Source organism: Heptranchias perlo, chromosome 21 (assembly GCF_035084215.1).
Source record: "Heptranchias perlo isolate sHepPer1 chromosome 21, sHepPer1.hap1, whole genome shotgun sequence".
In the NCBI taxonomy this organism is placed as follows: Eukaryota; Metazoa; Chordata; class Chondrichthyes; order Hexanchiformes; family Hexanchidae; genus Heptranchias; species Heptranchias perlo.
The window spans coordinates 30,340,735-30,365,005 of NC_090345.1; the positions used below are offsets into that span (position 1 = coordinate 30,340,735).

General features: G+C 43.9%; 1 protein-coding gene across 1 annotated transcript in view; it reads right to left on the reverse strand.

Annotated features, from left to right (window-relative positions):
* The window catches only part of bnip3 (BCL2 interacting protein 3), a 31,806-nt gene extending 14,132 nt beyond the window's left edge, over positions 1–17,674 (reverse strand). The window contains exons 1-2 of the mRNA XM_068002399.1: positions 17,409–17,674; positions 1,758–1,938 (exon numbers count right to left, since the gene is read on the reverse strand). Coding sequence (XP_067858500.1) covers positions 1,758–1,938; positions 17,409–17,448 — 221 coding nt within the window. The 5' untranslated portion in view covers positions 17,449–17,674. The remainder of the gene's footprint in view (positions 1–1,757; positions 1,939–17,408) is intronic.
* Positions 17,675–24,271: the final 6,597 nt, after the last annotated feature.

Sequence of the window (24,271 nt, forward strand, 5' to 3'; positions counted from 1 at the left end):
CCAAATCCAACAATTTACAAGTACACAATGGTAAATGGGCAGCAGATGGGTATTGGATATAAAAATTAAATAGTGTGCATAAAAGGCAGAAATGTAACAGCAAAGAATCAGGGGGCCCACACTGTGGGCTCCGTGTAGTGGTACTGGCGCTGACACTCTTCAGATTATCAGTTTACCTGTGCATGAAAGAGCTGACTTCGTTTACATAGATTGTGGTTACTGATATCTTTAACAGCAAGGCACATGTACAATATTTATGGGTTCCCACAGTTTGTTGTTCAAAGTGTCACTCACAGACACCATTCAGTGTTGCTAATTAAAAAGAGGATTTGCTAACATACACTGCACAGTGAACATCTCTCTGCTCTGCACACATGGAAACAAAAACAATTATACAGACCTGTAATTATACTGTTTAAAGTACTGTGGTGTGCCTGTATCCTCTGTCATATTGAAAGGGGACATTAAGTACTCTTGATGTGTGAAATACAGAAAATCAAAACACTGTCTATTTATTTGCTAACAGCAAAGACCTCATAAAATATATCAACATTATATTGCCCCACTTTTTAAAGTACTTTGCTCACCCCCTTTTCATTTACTTTGTAATTTCCCTTATCCTAAGCTCTCATTACCCAGCTATAAACTGTCAGCATTTTGCAATCAGTGGAGAATAGAATGAACAATTCAAACTGAAGTTTCTATTCAATCTCTTCTTGCTTTTTATCCCATTCTTTTGAAATCTGGGTATTGTGTGTGCCATCTGTTCATTGATGTCATTTTTTTGCTTTTTAATGTGAGTGCTCTGTCATGCAGGTTTTCCTTAAGGCACTGTTTCCATTTCTCCTTTGGTCTGCCACACAGAGGCCTTCTGTCTGTCTTTTTAAAGCCAAAGCTTCCTTAGCTAAGCTATGTTTAGAAGAAATCGTATTGAATGGCGCAGCAGACTCGAGGGGTCATATGGCCTACTCCTGCTCCTATTTCTTACGTTCTTGTGTATATGTTACTTTTACTGGTATATTTTCAGAGGATAAAGAATTCAAAATAATGGCTCAAACCAATTTCACAAAATTATCTGAGCAACTTGTAGCAGGAAGCGAGCAGTTCATGTGCTACATTTAGTATTCCTACCACTTGACAGATCAAGATTGGTAGCTTTAAAAAAAATCCACTTTGGTACTTACTGATTTAAATCAAACTGCTCTGATTTGTTCACATTTAGTTGATTGGATATTAGATCAGCTGAAATAAGGACATATCTGTTAAGTTACTAATCACTATTTTTTGCCATACAGAGGACATGCACTAGATCCAAGACTTTGGTCCCAGTATCATTGATCATGTGGTCAGCAGAGACCAAACAGATACGACATTCAGAGCACGAAAGCTGTCACTAGGATGTTCCTAAAGGCTGGTCTGGCATTGTGTTCCGCTGCGTCTCCTCGGTGTCCTGCCTTGCTTCTGGACGTTCCCAGCTCCTCTGTGCTCCTTTGATCCCTCAGGCCTGAGCCTGAGTGGCGAGCCTCTGGCTCTCAAAGTACACTTGCAAAATTGTTGACATGTTGTACACAAGAAGACGTTTAAAGTTACATTTTGCGAAAAGACTGATCAGAAGCTGGGAGTTCTGTTTCAGGCAGTGTGCTTTAGCACCAATCGTGCCTCTGTATAGTTTATAACATATTCAATCTGGAATCGGAACTGTTTAATAACACAAATTAAACCTATTTATTGTTTATTTTTATAACAAAACTACATACCTGTCACAGTGAGAACTTCCTCTGGAGCTGGTTCGGCCTGATTCATGTTGAGCGTCTAGAAGTATTTTTTCCATCTCCCCATTGAGGATGGAAGTAGGTACTGAAACCTGCTCCTGTCCTCCACTTTGTGTGCTGCTCCCATTGTTGCCATTGTTACTGTAGTGTAATTCTACCCAAGAACCTAAATGGATTAAAAGTAAAATATTGGCAAATCCTCATAAGTAATCTGGGTTAATCGATATATGCCTGCAGTTGTTGGCAAGTTCCACTTTTACATACATTTTTATTGTACTGTACAGGCATCTGTTTGATGAATGTCTCCATCCCCAGATAATAAGCCACGGCTCTCTCTAAACCCCTGCTTACTTTTACTTGCAAACTGTGATCATTTGCTGTAAACAATGCTGTAAACATCCCTCAGATAATGAAGCAGTCCGAGCCCACATTCGCGCCAGGCAACGACCATCTCCAACAAGAGAGAGTCTAACCACCTCCCCATGACATTCAACAGCATTACCATCGCCGAATCCCCCACCATCAACATCCTGGGGGTCACCATTGACCAGAAACTTAACTGGACCAGCCATAGAAAGAGGCTGGGTATTCTGCAGTGAGTGACTCACCTCCTGACTCCCCAAAGCCTTTCCACCATCTACAAGGCACAAGTCAGGAACGTGATGGAATACTCTCCACTTGCCTGGATGAGTGCAGCTCCAACAACACTCAAGAAGCTCGACACCATCCAGGACAAAGCAGCCCACTTGATTGGCACCCCATCCACCACCCTAAACATTCACTCCCTTCGCTACCGGCGTACAGTGGCTGCAGTGTGTACCATTCACAGGATGCACTGCAGCAACTCGCCAAGGCTTCTTCGACAGCACCTCCCAAACCCACGACCTCTACCACCTAGAAAGACAAGAGCAGCAGGTACATGGGAACAACACCACCTGCACGTTCCCCTCCAAGTCACACACCATCCCGACTTCGAAATATATCGCCGTTCCTTCATCGTCGCTGGGTCAAAATCCTGGAACTTCCTTCCTAACAGCACTGTGGGAGAACCGTCACCACACGGACTGCAGCGGTTCAAGAAGGCGGCTCACCACCACCTTCTCAAGGGCAATTAGGGATGGGCAATAAATGCCGGCCTCGCCAGCGATGCCCACATCCCATGAACAAATAATAAAAAAAATGTACAACCAAGCTGCAGCAGCAGACTGTTATCTATATTGTATTTTCCCAGCTAAAATATACATCATCAGTTTGTTCCTTGGTAACAATTTTGGTTATACAAAGAATACAACAGGCTCAACTTATTAAGTTGTACATTGAAATAAAAGCGTCTGAATCAATAATAAAACCTGTACTCTACTTTCCGTTGTTAAAAGAGCCTTGCACTATATTTATTATGTAACCATCAGGCAAAAATATGCAGTGCATAAACTGGTGAGGAAATCTATATTTAGAAATTCCCTTAAAACAGTGTTATTGCCTGTAGGTGAATCCTTCCTGTTCAGAAAGTGCAACGCAATTTTTTTTTAAATGAGAGCGTGGGGTGGCGGTAAAAAACTTATTAATGTTACAAATGGGCTGGCTGAAGTTTCTCATTTAGAAACTTGGTGATTTCTTTAACACGGAAACAATCTGAAGAGCGTGATATTCTCATCTAGTCAGAAATTATGTTCAATTACTCCGAGATGTGATGCTGTTCAAGGGATCTATTTTCTATGGCGTGCCAAGTAAAAGAAAGAAGCTAAAACTGCCACGGACCCTATAAAGGCGGCAGAAGTACAGTGGGGCAGGACCTCCACTGCTTTGCCCTGCTGGCGGTCCCATCTCAAATTCTGTACACAGGAACGTTTCGATATGTGGGGCGGATCACCCAGGCTTGTCGATGGTGCCAGAAATTTGGAGCGACAAGTTGACATTATGAAAGTATCAGCTCGAGGCCCAAATCAGGCTGAGCAAAAAAACTGATTTTTTTTTTAAATATAAAAAAGTATTCTGCGACTCCTCTTCCAATGGCAATGTCAGGAACACTGACACACGCATGCACACGGAATGTGGGGATCTCTGAACTGATCTTCGCACACACATGGCCCCCGATGTCAGCCATGGCCCTCTGTGCTTAATCTACGGAACTGCAGCTCGAAATGGAGTAGATGAGATGCTAATCTATTTTCTTTGCTGGACAAACATACATGCTCAGCACAGGAAGGAATATATATGTCAAATTTCTGCTGGGAGCTCACATACCATAAATCATCCTGTCAGACAATCAATCATCATTGTTTTCTTCCTTAACATACCACGCAAAAGCACTGAATCGCAAAGTTTTGCATTTTAATAAGCAATGTTATTTAACTGATTGTGCCTCAACTATGCACTTGCTATATATTCATGCATTTTGCTGATCCTTTAATTTGATGGCTATGAGAAGTGCACCAAGACATGTACCAAATGTGGCTTTGTTGTCCAAATGATGAGCAAAGCAGGTATTTGAACTATGAAGGATCAAATCTGTGAATGAAGAACCTACACAATCAAATGAATGAAGCTTTAGTGTGTGAGTATTTGTTTCACACACAAGATCCTTCGGAGTCTTAATCACCCTCTCTCACTTCGGGCAGCATTGTTGTGTTTGGCACATGGATCAGCTTGAGGCACGTTTCATCGTACGGAATAGTATTTACCAATTTCACTGAGGATTGCAAACCAGCACTGCTGTTTGCTGCACATACTCGCTATCAGCAGAGGGTGCATAGGACCAATTGTAGGTTAAGATAGTAGAGCAATTGGTGGAGACTATAGAAAGGGAGCTTTGACAGCACAAAAAGCTCAGCATTGTGCCTATCACCTACACAAGCTCAAGTTGATTCATGCAAGGCACATCTATCCAGAGCTTACTGAAGAGACTCAGGTTCAGCCAAGTTGTCGTCAGAGTTGTGGCACTATATGATCTGCAAGCAAGAACAACGAGGGTGACAGCACTGTCGGTGGTGAGTCACGGTAACCACTGCGTTGGGTTTCTATGCCACTTCAGCCTTCCAGCCACCCAAGAGACTTGATAGGAATCGTGAACGTCTGCATTCGTGATATAACTGACACCTTCTAACAGAAAGTACACCAGTTCATTGAGTTCAGAGTGTATGGTGCACTACGTGACCCCACTGGAGGGGGGTGGGGGGCTATGCAACCCTCAGGGTGGGGGGGAGGGGGGCTACGTGATACTGGTCCTGCTCCAGCTCGGATTAGGTGAGCTCCATTAATGAGACCATTCCGGGTGAAGGTGTTCCCAAACTGGTCACATGTCACCACCAGGTGCGCCACATTCCCTGTCACCAGGACACGATTTCAGCTGTTCATCACCAAAACTTCCAGCAGCCCACTTCTCTCCACCCTGCTGCTAATGCCATCTTTGTCACACTATTACAATATCACGGGGTCATTTTAACCTGACCCGTCCGGCAAGAAATTGGCTGCCTGTTTTACACCCCACCCGATTTTACTCTCCACTGAAGTCGATTTGATCCCGTCAACTTTCCTGCGGATGGGTCAGGTTAAAATTACCCCCATGAGATAGCCCAGGACTTAGAGGGAGAGACTGAGCCCTTTGGGCTAAGATTACTTTTTTTCTCTCTCCGAGTACCAACAAATCTTTCTGCTCAGATCGTGTTTGGGGTGCAGCGAAAAGGAAAGCGACAAGTTAGGCAAAAATTTCCGCCCAGTGCTGCTTTGAGCAACGGAGCGGTTGGACAATGGAGCAGTGGTGCTTGGAGCCAAACTTAAAATTTTAGGAGAAAAACATTTTGGTTAGCATGTGAGCTGGGGTTCTTTCAATAGAGTAAGAGTCTGTGAAAGGGTTGAAAGTTATGTCCCCTAGAAAGTAAAAAAAATCAATCAGAGCTCGCATCGGATCCTCAACTCCATGACAGTGTGTATGTGTGTCAGAGGAGGTGCCTTATAGGGCAATCTCGGCACAGAGTGGGAAGTTAGATTTCCTTATCAAAACGTAAGCGTGTGAACAGCCCGTTTAAAACACTGGCTGTTTGCGCAAAACGCCTTTGGTTGACATCGATGGCTATATAAGCCTCTGGTACTTCTACACTTGAGAGCATTGTATCCAGTTTGGGTCCTGCACATGAAAGTAAGATAAACAGGAACATTGCAGATGGCAGAAATCTGAAAAGCAGAAAATGCAGGAAATGCTTCAGTTCTAATAAATGGTACACCACCAATTCCCCAGAGCTTGCTGAGAGTGTCCCTGGTATCCTGACAAACATTTATTCCTTAGCCACCAGAACAGATTATCTGGTCATTTATCTAATTGCTCTATGTGGGACCTTGCTGTGTGTAAATTGGCTGCCACATTTCCCTACATTACAATGGTGACTACATTTCAAATTGGTTATGAAGCACATTGGAATATCCTAAGGACATGAAAGTTGCTGTATAAATGCAAGATCTTTCTTTCCTGTTAGGAATCGAAGATCAATTTCTTAGTGTTTTTCCTGAACTGTCCACAGGTTTCTTCTCCGACTTTTTAAGTTTCCCAGGAGGCAGCATCGTTAGGGAATAGATAAACAGTGTGCGGAATGGATGGGGCAGGTTTGCTCAGCCTGGTAGTCTTTACTCATCTTTTTGTATGCTCGTATAAGTTCATATTTTGGGTGTAACCCTTATCAGACCAATAGAAACTCTGTGCCTGTGATGCACTTTGGGCTAATTGATCATAAAAACACTTTCCTACTAAAGGAGTGGAAATGTTTTGTTGCCATTATCTTGTTGCAATGTCTATCTATTGATTCAAAATTAAAACCATAACCTTAACAAAACAAATTTTCCACATTAAAATACCTGTTTACAATCACTGAACTAATGGGATAGTAATTGCCATGAGCTCTTTTACGATCTTAATGAAAAAGACATAACTCAGTTATGATATTTTCTTCTGTATAACAAGTGTGCCACCTACTGTTAAAAAGAGGTAGTTACTAAAAAAATGTCAATTGAAAACAGGAAAGAAGCCCTGTGCAAGGTTTTCAGCTCAAGTTTCGCTCACTTTCCAGAACAACTCAAGCAGAATGTGGCGGAAAATTCTTTAGATCCCAACACTTCCAGACATTTTCCATCAGAAGTGACGTAACAGGACCCCAACTGACATAAATTCCTGAGGCACTCGCCTGCTTTAGGCGAGCATATAATCCACCTATGGAATCCTGCAGGTCAATACTGGTGACGGCGGGAAAAGGTCGAGTTCCAAGCAAGTAATTAACTTGCTTACTTTTTTAAACTGCGCACCCACCTTGTTTCCACCGGATAGTTAGGGTTAAAATGATCCCATTGAATTACATAGAAATTGCACCATGGAAACAGGTTTTTCAGTCCAGCCGGAGGTGTTGGTGTTTATCCTCCACACAAGCAGCAGTCATAATCTCATGTACAACAACAGCAACAACTTGCATTTAACGTAGTAAAACGTCCCAAGGCGGTTCGCAGGAGCGTTATCAGACAAAATTTGACACTGAGCCACATAAAGAGATATTAGGACAGGAGATCAAAAACTTGGTCAAAGAGGTAGGTTTTAAGGACTGACTTAAAGGAGGAGAGGTAGAGGTACCTGCCATCTGCCATATCCCTTTGTTCCCTTTTCATTCAACCACCTATCTAATCTATTCTTAAATATTGATATGGTCTCAGCTTCAATCATTAACTTCACAGCCTCACAACCTTCATCTAAAAAGGTTTCTCTTGTTCTCTGTCCTAAATCTCTTACATTTAATCTTATATCAACGTTCTCTCGTTCCACACCGAGGTGCTTTTTGAAAGAAAGAAATGCTGTCACTTTGATCATCTTCCAAGGCCCATGGTCATGCTACACAGTAGCAGCAGATGCCCTAGAACTGCCACAGCTATTCTCCAGACACTCCCAGGTGGGCTCTTGGGCAGATATTACTTAAATAGCATCACGAATATACAGTGTTTTAGGGATTCTGCTGTTCCAACAATCTGCTAAATGGCTTCAAATTAAAGTACTACCAGTAAGAAAACATTCTTGAAAAATTCCTCGCTAATTAGAAATACATGAAAAAATTGCTGAACAAAAAAAACATTGTGCTCAGCATTCCTGATAAATTTATACTATTTTTCAGAAAACTGGTTCTTCCCTTAACTGAATTCAATGGAAAAGCAGCCTTTACCAGCTGACACACAACCACCTCTTGTTTTGTAAGCACTTTGTGCTTCCTGGTACGTACCCTGGTCAAACCCATCTGACAGTCACATGGGAACCAGAGTTCGGTGCTTATTTACTACAAACCTCCCAATCACAGCTTAGCCAGCTGATGTCAGTGTCATTTTTATGATATTTATAAACATCAAAGTGTGGAAATAAAGACTGATGCTACATTTGTTCCTCTTCAGAATGCCATTACATGCCTAATACGCTCACTGGGCAGAAGAGCCTGTGATTGCACTGTGCATCCGAACAACAGCCCAAGGTCAAAACGCACAGTCCTGGCTGCAATAGCAGGCTCCTTCAGAATTGTCTAATGCACATAAACTACTAGCCACTCTCCTCTGACCAGAAATCACAATTTATTCATCTGATATTATTTTATGTCACAATTATTTTTAACTGATGTTACAACTGCAATGTTTTAGTGATAGTGATACCAGGTGAATGTTATGTAAAAATCAAATCATGAGATTTAACGACCACTCTTAATGTAACAACATTGCTTTTTTGATGGCCAATCACTCCTACCCCTCACCCTATCACAGACCTTTCCCTTTTGTTCTTTCAATGTCCCCCTTTTCCCTGTCTCTATTTGCTTAAAAGCTGCTCATTGCCAGCTTCTTCCAGTTCTGATGAAAGGTAATCGACCTGAAATGTTAACCCTATTTCTCTCTCCACACATGTTACCTGACCTGCTGAGTGTTTCTAGCACTTTTTGTTTTTATTTCAGATTTCCAGCATCCACAGTATTTTGCTTTTGTTACTAGTTATAAACACTTGTGAATACGTGGGTAATGTTACCATCCATTTACTGATTAATGTCGTCTGTTATCACTGGTCAACAACAACTTGCATTTGTAGTAAAATGTCCCAAGGCGCTTCGCAGGAGCGTTGTCAAACAAAATTTGATACCGAGCCACAAAAGGAGATAGTGGGAAAGGTGACCAAAAGTTTGGTCAAAGAGGTAGGTTTTAAGGAGTGGCTTAAAGGAGGAGAGAGGACTGGAGAGGTTTTGGGAGAGAATTTCAAAGCTTAGGGCCTCCAATGGTGGAGTGATGAAAATCGGGGATGCGCAAGAGGCTAGAACTGGAGGAGCACAGAGATCTCGGAGGATTGTAGGGCTGGAGGAGGTTATAGAGATAGGGAGGGGCGAGACCATGGAGGGGTTTGAAAACAATGATGAAACCACGTAACATTAGCTTATTAAATCAGTTATTGGAGGACAAGCTTGGAAAAGAGTTTCCTGTTCCTGTGCCTGGGCATATATTGAATCACCTGGGTGTAGTGCATAGAGGAAAATTGGGCTGAAGGATCACACCCCCAATAGGGAGTCTGCCCAATTTTTCAGTCTTAGTTTAAAAGGATAGAAATTTGAGAAGGCTTCCTTTTGCAGATGAGATTCTCCCTGCCTATTTATTCTCTGTGTGCTGCACCCAGGTGATCCAACATGCCCGGCGCAGGAAAAGGAAAATCTGCTCCCTTTATTTAAACAAACCAGAATGGTACCTCCTTGCACAGGCTGAAGCAGTTTGCATCATGTACGCTATCGGGTACAGTTCTAGTTAGATAAATTTAGATTCAATTAGAAGTTTTAAGTGCTTAAACAAACATTTTAGTGGTCAGATTAAATAAAACATACTGTTGACAAAAAAAAAGTTTGCATGCTGGCTAAGATAAATTAGAAATCTAATCAACTAACTGCTGGAGTTGTAAAATGTGTATAAAATATTGAAGAAAACGACACAAAACCCATTCAAACATCCATATTCCCCCCGGAAAACACGAGAATGTTGCATAACACCACCTCCACTATGGCACCTCTGAGATGGAGTTATATGGGGCACCCATGGTGACACTCTGGCACTATTAAGCTACTAAATAACACTTCAGTTCTCTGGTGGTTTTTCTCCTGGGAAGTTGGATAATATATTAGTTCATAACAGCAATATTATGCCGTGTAACACACAATGTATTACAGGTAGTCTGTTTAACCTGCTCTATTCCTTTAAGGCAACAAATTAGAGATCAATTGGTCAATCAGAGGTTAATTTTTGGTGATGGACATTGCAGATAGGCAGAAGCTTGTAAATTTTGGGGCCAGGTCAGAAGAAACCAGCATGAAATAACTGCTTCTCTCTTTTTTATATACATTTTGACACTTTGATATGTGATGACTGAAGTCTGATGGCTGAATGCACAATTTTTATTTATCTGTCACAGTTCAGACATCACGACAGTTTCCCATTAGACTTTATGGCTCCGCTATGTTTTGTTGCTTTAAAGTCTGTTTGTACGTTCCAAATGACTGTCTTTATTACTTTAGACTGTTATTGTAGACTCATGGTTAAGGTGGAGTCAGGGGACAGGTAGCAGACTGGAAAGCAACTTGGCTACAAAACGGAAAACAGAGAGTAGGGGTTAAGAGTAGCTACTCAGAGTGGCAAAAGATGGGAAGTGGTGTTCCACAGAGATCGGTGCTGGGACCATTGTTGTTCACAATTTACATTACCAATTTAGATTCGGGAATCAGAAGTACAATTTCAAAATTTGCAGATGGCACCAAATTTGGGGGTGTAGTTGGTACAAAGGAAGAATGCATCAAAATGCAAGAGGACACTAATAAACTTGCAGAATGGGCATGTACTAGGCAAATGAATTTCAATATAGATAAGTGTGAGGTGGTGCATTTTGATAGGAAGAATAAGGAGGACACATACTGCTAGATAATAAGTCTAAACAGAATAGAGGAGCAAAGGGATCCAGGGGTACAGATACACAAATCACTAAAAGTAGCAACACAGGTTAATAAGACCATGAAAAAGCCAAATCAAGCACTAGAGTTCATTTCTAGAGAGCTAGAAATGAAAAGCAAAGAAGTTATGTCAAACTTGTATAGAACCTTGGTTAGACCACACTTGGAGTGTTGTGCACAGTTCTGGTCTCCATATTATAGAAAGGATATAGAGGCATTGAAGAGGGTGCAAAAAAGATGCACAAGGATGATACCAGAAACAAGAGGATATCCTTATCAGGCTGGGAATCTTTTCTCTAGAAAAGAGAAGGCTGAGGGGTGATGACCTGAGGTCTTTAAGATAATGAAAGGGTTTGATAGGGTAGACGTAGAGAAAATGTTTCCACTTGTGGGGGAAGTTCAAAATAGAGGTCATAAATGTATAATAGTTGCTAATAAATCCAATAGGGAATTCAGGAGAAACTTCTTTACCCAGAGAGTGGTAAGAATGTGGAATGTGCTACCACAAGGAATAGTTGAGGCAAATAACATAGATGCATTTTAGGGGAAGCTAGATAAGCACATGAGGGAGAAAGGAATAGAAGGGTATCCTGATAGGGCTAGATGAAAGAGGGAGGGAGGAGGCTCGTGTGCAGCATAAATGCCGGCACAGACCAGTTGGGCTGAAAGGCCTGTTTCTGTGCTGCAGTTTCGATGTAATTTTAGACTTGAAACAGAAATTTGCATCAGACAGTGTATGATGTCTGAGATGTGATGGATAAGAAGTGCATGCATGGATAAAGTTTTTATGATATTAAATTTAATATAACTTTTATATATAACACATATATTTAGCTGATCTCCTGTGGCATTGCTTAGAGATAGTCAGAGGAGATATGTCTGATGTATGCAGAAGTAAGTGTGACACTTATAGGAAGTATTATACAAAAGACCTTTTATATATAATTCGTCCAAGGCGTTGCTGAGGTGAGCAAAAGGATACAATGATTTGCAACAACGTAATTAGTTAATTAAGTAAATAATATCAAGAGTTAAGCAGGCGGGTCAGTAGATATATCAAAGAATCTGTGATTCGAATAATATTGGAGTCAATGAATAAAATAAATAATATCAAGTCATAAATGAAATAAATAATAGCAGAGGATAAGAATAATATAAATAGTATTGGGGGCAAGGAATTAAATAAAAAAATATCGGAACAAAGGAATTAAATAATATTGGGGCAAGGAATTAAATAAATACTATCGTGACCAGGAATTAAATAAATATTACTGTGGCCAGAAATTAAATAATATCGCAGAGAGAAATTAAATAAAATCAGGGACATGAATTAAATAGATAATATCAAAACTGCAGGATTAAAAATAATATCGGAGCTGGGAATTAAACAAATAATATCAGAGCCACAGAATTAAATAAATAATATGGCGGGCAGACCGGAGCATCACAGCAGTACCTACTGAAGAGGCCTGCAACTAAATACTGTGTGACAGGAGATAGGCTTATCCCATTATAAAAATGTCAACTTTTATAACTAGTGAGGCACATTTCACTGCTTCTTTTGTGCTAAGGAATAGAAAACTAGTAGTCAGATTTTCTGTAAGGTAGCAATTTCATAATAACAGCTGGGTAACTTGATTCAGTGATGGAGCTTTTCATTATAAATGTAGCTTGGTTATCTTTGAAGGATTTCTAAGGTTAACCACTGGAGCTATAAAAGGATTTTGTATTTATTTTCACTTTCATCAAACATATTTGTAATGTAAAACACTCCAATGGTTATGGTGCAAGTTACAAGACAATAAACTGCTAGGTCTCCTCACAGCACTGGGATGCAGTGCAGCTGAAATAAAAGTATTTCTAAATGTAAGAAATAGAAGCAGGAATAGGCCACATGGCCCCTCGAGCCTGCTCCGCCATTCGATAAGATCATGACCAATCTTCGACCTCAACTCCACTTTCCCGCTCGATCCCCATATCCCTTCCTTCCCCTGGAGTCCAAAAATCTATCTATCTCAGTCTTGAATGTACTCAATGACTCAGCATCCACATCCCTCCGGGGTAGAAAATTCCAAGGATTCACAACCCTCTGAGTGAAGAAATTCCTCCTCATTACAATCCTAGATGGTCGACCCCTTACCCCGAGACTATTCCCCCTAGTTCCAGACTCTCCAGCCAGGGGAAGCAACCTCTCAGCATCTACCCTGTCAAGCCCCCTCAGAATCTTATATGTTTCAATGAGATCACTTCTCATTCTTCTAAACTCCAGAGAGTATAGGCCCATTGTACTCAATAATGTTATACAGAACACCTTGCATTTACAGGGCCGGTATCGTAACTTTACCACCCCCAAACTTCTAAAACAAAATCTCTGCTACACAATTAGCTTCAGCATTTTGAATCTGGGTAGGCTGAGCAAACTACATTCTGACCCAGGTCACCAGCCAGTGCCCAGGACAATAACAGATACGGCAGATTCATTATCACCTACATCTTTGCAGCTGTTCTGAAATGAGGAGGTCTAGGGAAATGGGTTAGGTGCACATCAGGGTAAATATATATAAAAAAATATATGTACATATATATACATAGACGTAGGTGATAATGCAGAAGAGGGTGTAATGTCCTTTCTTTTGAGCAATAGAGATGAAAGACACCTGCTCTTTTCTGGACTTTAAAAAAAAACTGCTCTACAAATACAGTGTAATCATTAACTTTATATGTACACAGGCCCCTCATCTAAAATAAAGCAGCCGTCACACTGCTTTGCCTATCTGCACTCCTTGATACAGGAACCATATATTTTCTAGATTATAGTTTGAAATTTTTCCACTTAACGCGCCCAGACATGTTGATGTCAGTAATTTAACAGGCTATATGGGTTGTGTAAGATGTATTCTCTCTAATCAGGCTCTCCCTTCCCCTGCCCTCACCCCAATGCGAACTATAATTATGTTAAGCCTGTCACACACAATTACTAAAGGGCTATTTCAATTCCTTATATGGACCCAGTGCACCTCACTGAATATGTCACTCTAACAGTTGTTTCCTTTTCTTGTGCACTCTATAAAAAAATCCGAAGCAATAAAAGTTCTCCTAGAAACCAAGCTGCCATCAATGAACAGATGTCTTAAAATAATCCATTAAAATAGTTGGTAAAGCCAATGACAATTTTGTTTCACCTTTTAAAAAAAAATCAGGCCGATTTTCCAAAAGTGCGCTCCCGGTGCAGAGCCTCAACTACCAGTAGCACATATGGGAAAGTGTGGCCACACTCCCCTCAATTTTCTGTCTATTAGAAAATTGTGGGAATTCCTCATGTGCGCAACTGGGGGCGAGGTATGGTAGGCCTGCCTCACTTTTATTCTATTTAATGCCCTAATCTAAACTTCAAGGTGAATTGTTTATATTTGTTTCTGATTATACCCATTGTATGGTATAAGCGGCAGGATATATGTATCTTCTACATCATTATCCTTCATCCCAACAACCATCTTTCCCTAGCCGAGACTGTGTGACAGTCCAGCCCAAAGAGCTCATCATTCTGGCGCTGAAAGATCAGTGGGCAAGGCATGGTTGAAGTGAAATCAGATGGACATTATTCACCCCTCCATTTGCAAGCACCCAACTGTTTAAATTAAGGAACTGCTCAGCCTACTAGGCAAGATAACAGAAAGCAGATTCAAGTTAAGAAAAGGAAGGCAGAATGACCACACCAGGACAGACAATCTTGCTTGATTGCAATTCCAATTTTATGGAGGTTTTAGAGGGAAAAGTCAGAATTGTATACAGGAGGACTCAAGTGTACACTCTTCCCTTCTGGCAGTCGCACAAGCAAATACATCCAAACTGTACTGCATACCCACTTATCAACAAATATACATCAATCTACAGCACTGGCCGTTTTGCACATGCAGAAAAACAGAGCACATCCCTTAGAACAATATTATAAATAAAAAGTGAGTTCCATACTACATGCATATCAATGTCAAACAAAACAAATCTTTTTATTTAACTAAACAAAACTATACAAATCAAATATACCCATAGGTGGCTAAACTAGCCAGTGTTTAGCAGATGAAGGAATAAACATGCTGCTTCACGTGTTAATGTTGCAGTGTAAGGCCATAAACATGATCTTAAACTGGGGCAGATAGCAGGGAAAAGTACAAAAGTAAAAGTAAACAGCTTATTTCTGAAACCTCACAAGAAAATGATAGTTTTAGGAATTTAATCCTATTAAAATAATAGATGAGTGCACACGTAGACACACCAGTTTGATCCTCAGGCGATGATCTCAGACTGTAGGTATTGTGTCATTTTCATGTCAATTTGATACAAAGTAGTTTCAAGTGTGTATCAATGCGAAAGTAACAGTTTGACTGAGTGCTTAAAAGCCAAGTGGTATGCAATCTTCCCTAAGAACCTCTCAAATTAGTCTGAGTTTGCACTAGAGGTGATTTTACAAAATTGGGCTCCTGGTGTTGAGCCTCACCCAACGGGACTGCATTTACGCATTAAAATTAATGATGGAAAATCTTGAGAGAGGAGGAAGGACAAAATCCCCAATAAGTGCTCCTGGTAGGTGAGCCTCCATACAGGGTGTGTAATTTTCTAAAATTACTCTTTAGGTGTAATATAACTCCAGCAGTACTACCAGTATTATCGATCATCTGATACAAAATCAGAAATAGATACCAAACATCACTATGCAAGGAATCATATTCTATTTGCTTTGTTTCTATTGTCATCTGCAAGGCTTGCATGCCTGCTTCAAATCACTGCCCACATAAGGTCACACGGCAATCACAAATGCATATATTTAACATATCAAGAATGAATCACGGTGCAAGAAACAAGCACAACTGGGCAGCAAGGTTGGTACACACCAAGGTTGACGTCACCTCCTACCAGGTGGCTGCAGGCTGGATCAAGGTGCAGTGGCCACTGAGTGCAAGCAGCAAAGATACAGCTTGATGTTTGTAGTGATGTTTGGATGATGCTGGGAAGCTGGTGCCTCTTTCCTTACTGTCCAAGAAGCATGGGGTGGAGGAGGGTGCAACGTAAAGCCTGAGGAAATTGCTGAGTAGAGCGAGACCACAAAAGGGAACAAACTCCATGTGTTGCTCATTCAGATTGGCATTTCTTTGGCAGCCACAGTCTATACAAGAACTCACAGAGCGTGATCTTGAACAGGACAAAGACCAGAAATAAATTCTTTTTTAAAAGTTTTTTTTTCAGGCAGCATGAAGGCTGCCTGCATTCTCATGCTGCAGCAGGCTTTAGAAGCCTGTCAGAGCAAGATTTTGTCCCCAGTCTGGAACAACTCGGTCAGAGATTGGGAAGCCTACCTCCAAAGCACTAATAATCGTGAAGCTGGCAGATAATCTGGGATCAGGAGTGCATATCCTTGGTAAGCAGAATTAGGTAGTGCTTTGCCCTAATCATGGGAGAGTAGGGCAGCAAATCTAGGCCACTGTACCTGGAAGAGGCATGGAAAGCAGAGGAATACTTTGATCTTTGCTGTTCTTGTTTTATCCAGCAGTGAGACAGGCAGGCTGTCATATTTAAATGCACTGTAATGCACATCAACTAACAATGGAACAGTCATCCCAATAAAGGGGGAAAATCATAACAGCTGTGCATAAAAATAAATAAGCACCATATCTCGTTGAACAGTTAAAGTCTATTTGTGACAGAAAAGAGATCCACAATAAAGGTTCACAAGGAATATGCATACTTAACCTATTCCATTATCAGGATTCATCACAGCCAGTAATTGGCTAATATGTTTGCAGCACACAGTGTACACGTGAAAAGGGAAAAAAAAGTGTAACTGTAGCTGGGGTCTGCCCTGGTGATGGCTGTTTACATTCAGCAGCACTGTTGTCATCCGTCAAAAACTCACCATGGCAATGATAATATAAAGAGCAGGGGAGAGGTTTACTGATATTAAACCCAGGGATCAACAACCCAGGATTCGATAAACCCGCAGATTAACGACCCCACAAATCAATAGACTCACAGATTATCAAACCGAGGGATCGATAAACCCGCAGAGAAATAAAGACCTGACAGCACCAGGGGCAATCAACAAGGGTCAGCAACGAAAACAATTTCTCGGGCGGAGGGAGAGATCAGCCCGGGTACAGGGGAGAGGGAGAGAACTGATCGACCGCCCAACACCCCTCCATCACCATACCCCCGCCTCCACCATCACCCCCACCCCTCCGTCACCCCACCATCACCCCCGCCTCCACCATCACCCCCACCCCTCCGTCACCCCACCATCACCCCCGCCTCCACCATCACCCCCACCCCTCCGTCACCCCACCATCACCCCCGCCTCCACCATCACCCCCACCCCTCCGTCACCCCACCATCACCCCCGCCTCCACCATCACCCCCACCCCTCCGTCACCCCACCATCACCCCCGCCTCCACCATCACCCCCACCCCTCCGTCACCCCACCATCACCCCCGCCTCCACCATCACCCCCGCCTCCACCATCACCCCCGCCTCCACCATCACCCCCACCCCTCCGTCGTCACCATCACCGTCACCCCCACCGCCTCCATCACCATCACCCCCATCCCCACCCCCGCCCCCGCCGTCACCATTACCATCGCCCCGGCCCACCGTCTCGGTCGCACCTACCCTGCAGGCTCTCGTCCTGATTGCTCTGCCGTTCGCTCATGGTGCCGGCTGCGAATCGCTCGACCCCGCTCTGGTCTGACTCAGGTTCCCGCTCCGGGTCCGGGTCCGGGTCCGACTCCGCTCCGAATCCGGCTCCGGCTCCGACTCTCCGGCCCGCGAGCTTCAACCTGCGGACGTAAACAAAAGTTACATCAGTGCTCCGTGGAGCGGCGGCCAATCGGGAGCAAGTGGAGGCAATCGGCCGAACTGGGCCGAGCGCTCCCGGGGGAGGGGGAGGGCTGCAGATCAAGGGGCGGGGCTACAGATCAGGGGCGGGGCTGCAGATCAGGGGGCGGGGCTACAGATCAGGGGGGCTGCAGATCAGGGGGCGGGGCTACAGATCAGGGGGCTGCAGATCAGGGGGCGGGGCTACAGATCAGGGGCGGGGCTGCAGATCAGGGGGCGGGGCTACAGATCAGGGGGGGCTGCAGATCGGGGGGGGGGCTGCAGATCAGGGGGCGCGGCTACAGATCAGGGGGCTGCAGATCAGGGGGCGGGGCTACAGATCGGGGGCGGGGCTACAGATCAATAACGACTGACACTTTCAAATTTCCAACTGTCTAACCTTTGGCTCTCCATTCACCACAACATTTCTACATCTACCAATCTGCTCAATCACCTCTACCTTTGATGCCCTTGCCTCCATTAAAACCATTATTCTCTCTCTCTCTGGCCATTCCCCCAATAGGGCCCTCATATCCCCTCCCTTAAGTCCAAGAGATGCAGACGAATGGTGGACAACTGGTTTAGCCATTCATCGCCAGATCTGGCTGCACCACACAAAGCACTATCGGGTCCTGCTCTCCTCTGCCAAACCTGCTCACTATTCCAGGATCATCCTGGAACACAAAGATAACTCCCGGCTTCTCTTCACTACAAACCATCTTCTTAAACCCCCTCTCCCCTCACCAACAACAAGTGTGAGGAGCTCATGGACTTCTTTGTCACTAAGATTGAGACCATCCATTCAGCTGCCTTGGCCGCTTGCCTCCCTTCCCCAAGCCGACCAAACTAAACTTATGCTAAGGTTCCTCCTGCCCTAGCCCTGAACTTGCATCTTTCTCTAGATTATCTCCTATCTCCCCTCAAGCCCTCACTGAGCTCATTTTGTTCCTGAGACCCACCTCCTCCTCCCTCGACCCTATTCTCATCAAACTGCTGACCGCCTAACTTCCCTTCCTGGGCCCTATTTTTAGCATATTGTTAACAATTCGCTCTCCTCAGGTACTGTCCCTCTCCCCTTCAAATTAGCCATCATCATCCCCTCAAAAAAAGCATTCTTGACCCCTCTGCCTTGCTAACTACCACCTCATCTCCAACCCCCCTGTCCTCTCCAAAGACCTTGAACGTGCTGTCGCCTCCCAAATCCGTGCCCATCTTCCCTGCAACTCCATGTTTGAATTCCTCCAAACAGGTTTCTGCATCTGCCACAGCATTGAAACAGCCCGTATGAAAGTCACAAATCACATCCTATGTGACTGTGACCATGTAAACTATCCCTCCTCATCCTTCTCGACCTGTCTGTAGCCTTTGACATGGTTGACCACACCATCCTCCTCCAATGCCTCTCCTCCGTCGTCCAGCTGGGTGACACTGTCCTCGCCTGGTTCCATTCCTACCTAGCCAGTTGTAGCTAGAGAATCACTTGCAATGGCTTCTCCTCCCATTCCCGCACTGTTACCTCTGGATTCCCGAAAGGATCTACCCTTGGCCCCCTGATATTTCTCATCTGCATGCTGCTCTCAGGTGACATCATCCGCAAACACACCAGGTTCCACATGTACACTGACGACACCCAACTCTACCTTATCACCACCTCTCTTGGCCCCTCCACTGCCTTTGATTTGTCACGCTGCTTGTCCGACATCCAACTAAATATTGGGAAGTCGGTCCCGGCCCCAAACTCCGTTCCCTAGCCACTGACTCCATCCCTCTCCCTGGCCACTGCCCGAGGCTGAACCAGACCATTCGCAACCTTGGCATTCTATTTAACCCTGAGATGAGCTTCCGACCACATATACTCTCCATCACCAAGACCACCTACTTCTACCTCTGTAACATCGCCCATCTCTGTCCCTGCCTCAGCTCATATGCTGCTGAAATTCTCATCCATGCCTTTGTTACCTCTAGACTTGACTATTCCAATGCTCTCCTGGACGGCCTCCCACCCTCCATAAACTTGAGCTCATCTGCTGCCTGTATCCTAACTTGCACCAAGTCCCGTTCGCCTATCACCCCTGTGCTCCCAGTCTGGCAACAACTCAATTTTAAAATTTTCATCCTTGTTTTCAAATCCCTCCACGGCCTCACCCCTCCCTCTCTCCATAACCTCCTCCAGCCCTACAACCCTCCAAGATCTCTGTGCTCCTCTAATTCTGGCCTTTTGTGCACCTCTGATTTTAATCGCTGTACCATTGGCGGCTGTAACTTCAGCTGCTTAGGCCCTCAGCCCTGGAATTCCACCCTCTAAACCTCTCTACTTCTCTCTCCTCCTTTAAGATGCTCCTTAAAACCTACCTCGCGCCTGTCCTAATATCTCCTTATGTGGCTCGGTGTCAAATTTTGTTTAATAATGGTCCTGTGAAGTGCCTTGGGATGTTTTACAACGGTAAAGGAGCTATCTAAATGCAAGTTGTTGTTGATGCTACAGATCGTGGCAAGAGAGCTACTAATCAGGGCGAGAGGGCTAAGATCAGGAGGAGGGGGCTATAGATCAGGAAAGAAGGGGCTACAAACCAGGAGGTGGGCGGGGGGGGGGGCTGCTGCTACAGAGTTTAGAAGAATGAGGTGGTCTCATTGAAACATATAAAATTCTTAGAGGGCTTGACAGGGTAGATGCTGAGAGGCTGTTTCCCCTGGCTGGAGAGTCTAGAACTAGGGGTCACTGTCTCAAGATAGGGGGTCAGCCATTTAGGACCGAGAGGAGGAAAAATTTCCACTCAAAGGGTTGTGAATCTTTGGAATTCTCCATTCCAGGGGACTGTGGATGCTCAGTCGTTGAGTATATTCAAGATTAAGATTGATAGATTTTTGGATACTAAGGGAATCAAGGGATATGGGGATAGGGCAGGAAAGTGGAGTTAAGGTAGAAGATCAGCCATGATCTTATTGAATGGTGGAGCAGGCTTGAGGGACCGTATGGCCTACTCCTGCTCCTGTTTCTTATGTTCTTATGTAAATAATCAGATTGCGGGATTGGGAAGAAGGGGGCGTACCGATCATCTGATTCCGGGATCGGGAGGGAGGGGGACTACAGATCGGCAGATTGCGGGATTGGAAGGAAGGGCTACAAATCGTCAGGTTGCAGGATTAGGGGGAGCGAGGAGAGCTACAGATCGGTAGATTGCGTGATCTGGAGGAGGGGGGTTACAGATCAGCAGATTGCAGGATTGGGGGAGGGAGGGGGGGCTACAGATTGGCAGATTTCGGGTTATAGGGGAGGCTACAGATCGGCCTCAGTCCATTTATGCTGAAACTCTCATGCTTTAGTCATTTTCCAGCTGGACTATTCCAATGCTATCCTGGCTGGCCTCCACCCTCCATTAACTTCAGCTCATCTAAAACTCTGCTGCCCGTATCCTATGCTGCCCCCAAGTCCCATTCTCCTATTACCCCTATCCTTGCTGACCTACATTGACTCCCAGTTCCAAAACGCCTCCATTTAAAAATCTTTTCATGACATGACCTCATCCTTAAGAAGAAATAATGAACATAAATTCACTGCTCCACATCAAATTAAACAGAATCAGATAAATTTTAGAGACTATGACGAAGAAACAAAAAAAATGCGAAAACTGGAGGAAAAGACAATCTCTGAGCGAATGCAGAACAAAGGTCCAAGGTGCGCGCCTTTAACTGTTTCCAGTGGCTCTGCCCTAGCAAACCTGCTCTCTGCTCCAAGTTTTTATGGCACACCGCGAGAAAGGATCACTGCCAAATTCATATATTTGTGAGCTTACACAACGGAGCAGTGCAAGCCTCTGCTTCCCTCAGCACAGGCCCCGCAGAAATCCCAGAGCTAGTGCAATAATAAAAAGCACAAAACCACTGCTATTGGTTTTCATGCCCTTCTACGCTTGGCCTGCACTTTGCACTGGAGCGTGGCAGCGGATTATTAGCCCATAATGCCAATGTCAAATTACAAGCAGTTTTATGCTGTGGATTCCTGACAAATAGGAATTGGATTAAATTTAGGACTCTTAGAGGTAGATATTCGTCTTCACTACTTGGGCGATAATCTGGCGGAATGGATTGCCTGCTCCATATAGAAGCGGCCTGATTTTCACGCCATTGATTTCAATGGGATAAAAATCAGAAGGGTTTTACAACAGGCGGGTGAACCAATTCGCCAAATTTCCAGCCAATAGGTGAAGATGAAAATCTATCCCTTATGTCAACAGAGGAATCAAGAATAGAGTTCAGTTTCTAGTAGACTTAAATCTAGTTCAAGATTAAAAATAGTGGGTTAAATATTATCTTTGTTGCTCCCATCGCAGCGCTTCACACACTGTCAGGAATTCTGGCACACTCCCAATATGTTCTGGCACACAATGCCCTGCACCAGGAGCGCTAAAGAATTTGGTTTAGTGTTCCACGACATCCAGCTCTTATGGCAGAGATGATAGTTTTAAAAGCTGAGCTGTATACAGCAGTGCTGTCAACAGCAGGTGAACTGTACTCAGTGGTACTCCATCAAAGTAAAAGGGATATCAGAATCTTTCCCGATGTTAAGGCACTGGAAGATGAAGCTTCATCCATTGAAAAGCAAGCCAAGTTGATGTTAAATATCGGAATCCTAATCTGATCCTCATTGCAGAGGAAGTATTATTGAGTCCCTGAGGTTCAGGGATTACCTCAATCTTGGGAACTGAAACACCAAAATACCATAGAGGACAAGAGGAGAGTCAGTTGTTGTTTCTGCTGCCTTACTCAGATAAAGTTTTGTAAGACTTGCAAGTCTTTCTTTTCTGGAGGATGTATTAAAAGTCAATATTTAGTGGAAATAGTGAGGTAATTCTGCCACTTTATAAGTTATTGGTGCGACTGCAATTAGAATACTGTGTACAGTTCTGGTCACCACAGTTCAAAAAGGATATTGCAGCTATTGAAAAGATACCGGAGAGCAACCTGAATGATTGAGGGGATGGGGAGATTGGATTATGAGAAGTGATTAAGTAAATTGAGCACCTTCTCACTGGAAAAGAGAAGCTTGAGAGATGATATGATTTCTGTTTTTAGGATTCTAAAGGGACTAGATAATGTAGCCCATGACAAGCTATTTCATCTTCTCCAGAAAAATAGCAGAGGACATGGCCTGTGCTTGCTGGGGGGGCGGGGTACATTCAAAACTAATCTGCAGAAACAGTGGGGTGAATTTTAACCCGCCAGGATGGACGGAACAATCGTGGGGTGGGGGGGGGATTAAATAGTTAAAAATGGAAAACCTGACTGCAACCCATCACGGATATGCCTACTTCTGGTTTAACTGGGGCAGGTTGGGGGGCGGGCGAGTAACCCGCTCTCGAGAGGAGGGTCGGTAATTATAATATGCTAATGAGGCTGTGCGCCTCAGATTTTGTCAACCATTCGGATTTCCCAGAGTTCGGGAAACCCAGCAGCTAAAGGGAGGCAGAACTGCCGAATCCAGCAGGTAAGTTCTTTTCCAGCACTGCTGGTGGGCCAGGAGGAGCAGGAGTGCTTCCCCCCAGGTCCCCAAGCTAACCTGCCATGATCTGCCTCTCTCCCCACGATCGACCAACCCCCCGCCGCCCATTATCTCTACCGCCAACGCGATCCAATCTCTCTCCACTGCAATCTTCAGACCCCCTCACAATCTCTTCCTCCCCCATCGCAATCTCTCCCTCCCTCCCTCCTTCCTCTCCAGTCCCCGGCTGTGGCCTTGTACAGCAGGCTTTCGCGCCCGGCAGCCGGCCACCTCTCAATCTGGCTGGCTGCCGGGCAGGAAACTGAGTAAAAAAATTCTAGTGAGGTCCTGCCGTTAAATTCAGCAGGACCTCCATCTTTGCTGTATTTCCGGGTTTCCCGGCTGCTGACAGGCGCCCTCGCTCCCTCCCCACCGCTACATAAATATCGGGGCCAGTATTGCAGTGAGTGAGTGGTCAATCTATAGAGGAGACTCCCTAGTGAGAGGGTGGAAGCAGTTAGTATTGATTTATTCAAATGCAAATTAAATTTCTTTCACAAAATAACATTTTGGGATATAGTATATGAGTAATCTGAGACATGACATATAGTAAATGCAGCATACTTGGGAAGAACAGGTAACTTTGAACCTATGGTTCCCAAAGCTCTCCACCACTGGGGTTTCCCTCGCATTATGCATGGGTCTGTTGTAGATTAATTGATATCGATTGATTGCTATGATTAGTCAACAACTCCATTATCATCGTATCATGTGACTACCAGGATGGTAGAAGGCGAACTAGATGTACCTTGGTCTTCCTTCGTCTATCAATTCCTATGTTCCTATGAAAGTTTTGACAAGTGGATTGAGATTTCCTGGTTGGAAGTGGCCTATACCCAGGGGAGTAGACAAATTATACAGAGGTCTTGGTAATCCAGGCAGATGGCTCTTTGAAAAACCTATCTTACCTATAGCTAATTTTTCAACTTTGTGCTGTTGACAATGCAGTTTCCCATATTCATTCTAAGGGGCAAGGGTCCTTGCTGGGAGCATGATGTCAGAAAAATACCCAAGCGTCAAAACATTTAAGGGATAAATTTTATGAGTTAGCAGTCCTGGCACAGAGTTTCATGCAATAGGATCTCGATGGACCAAATGCTCGGCTATAATTTCTATGTTC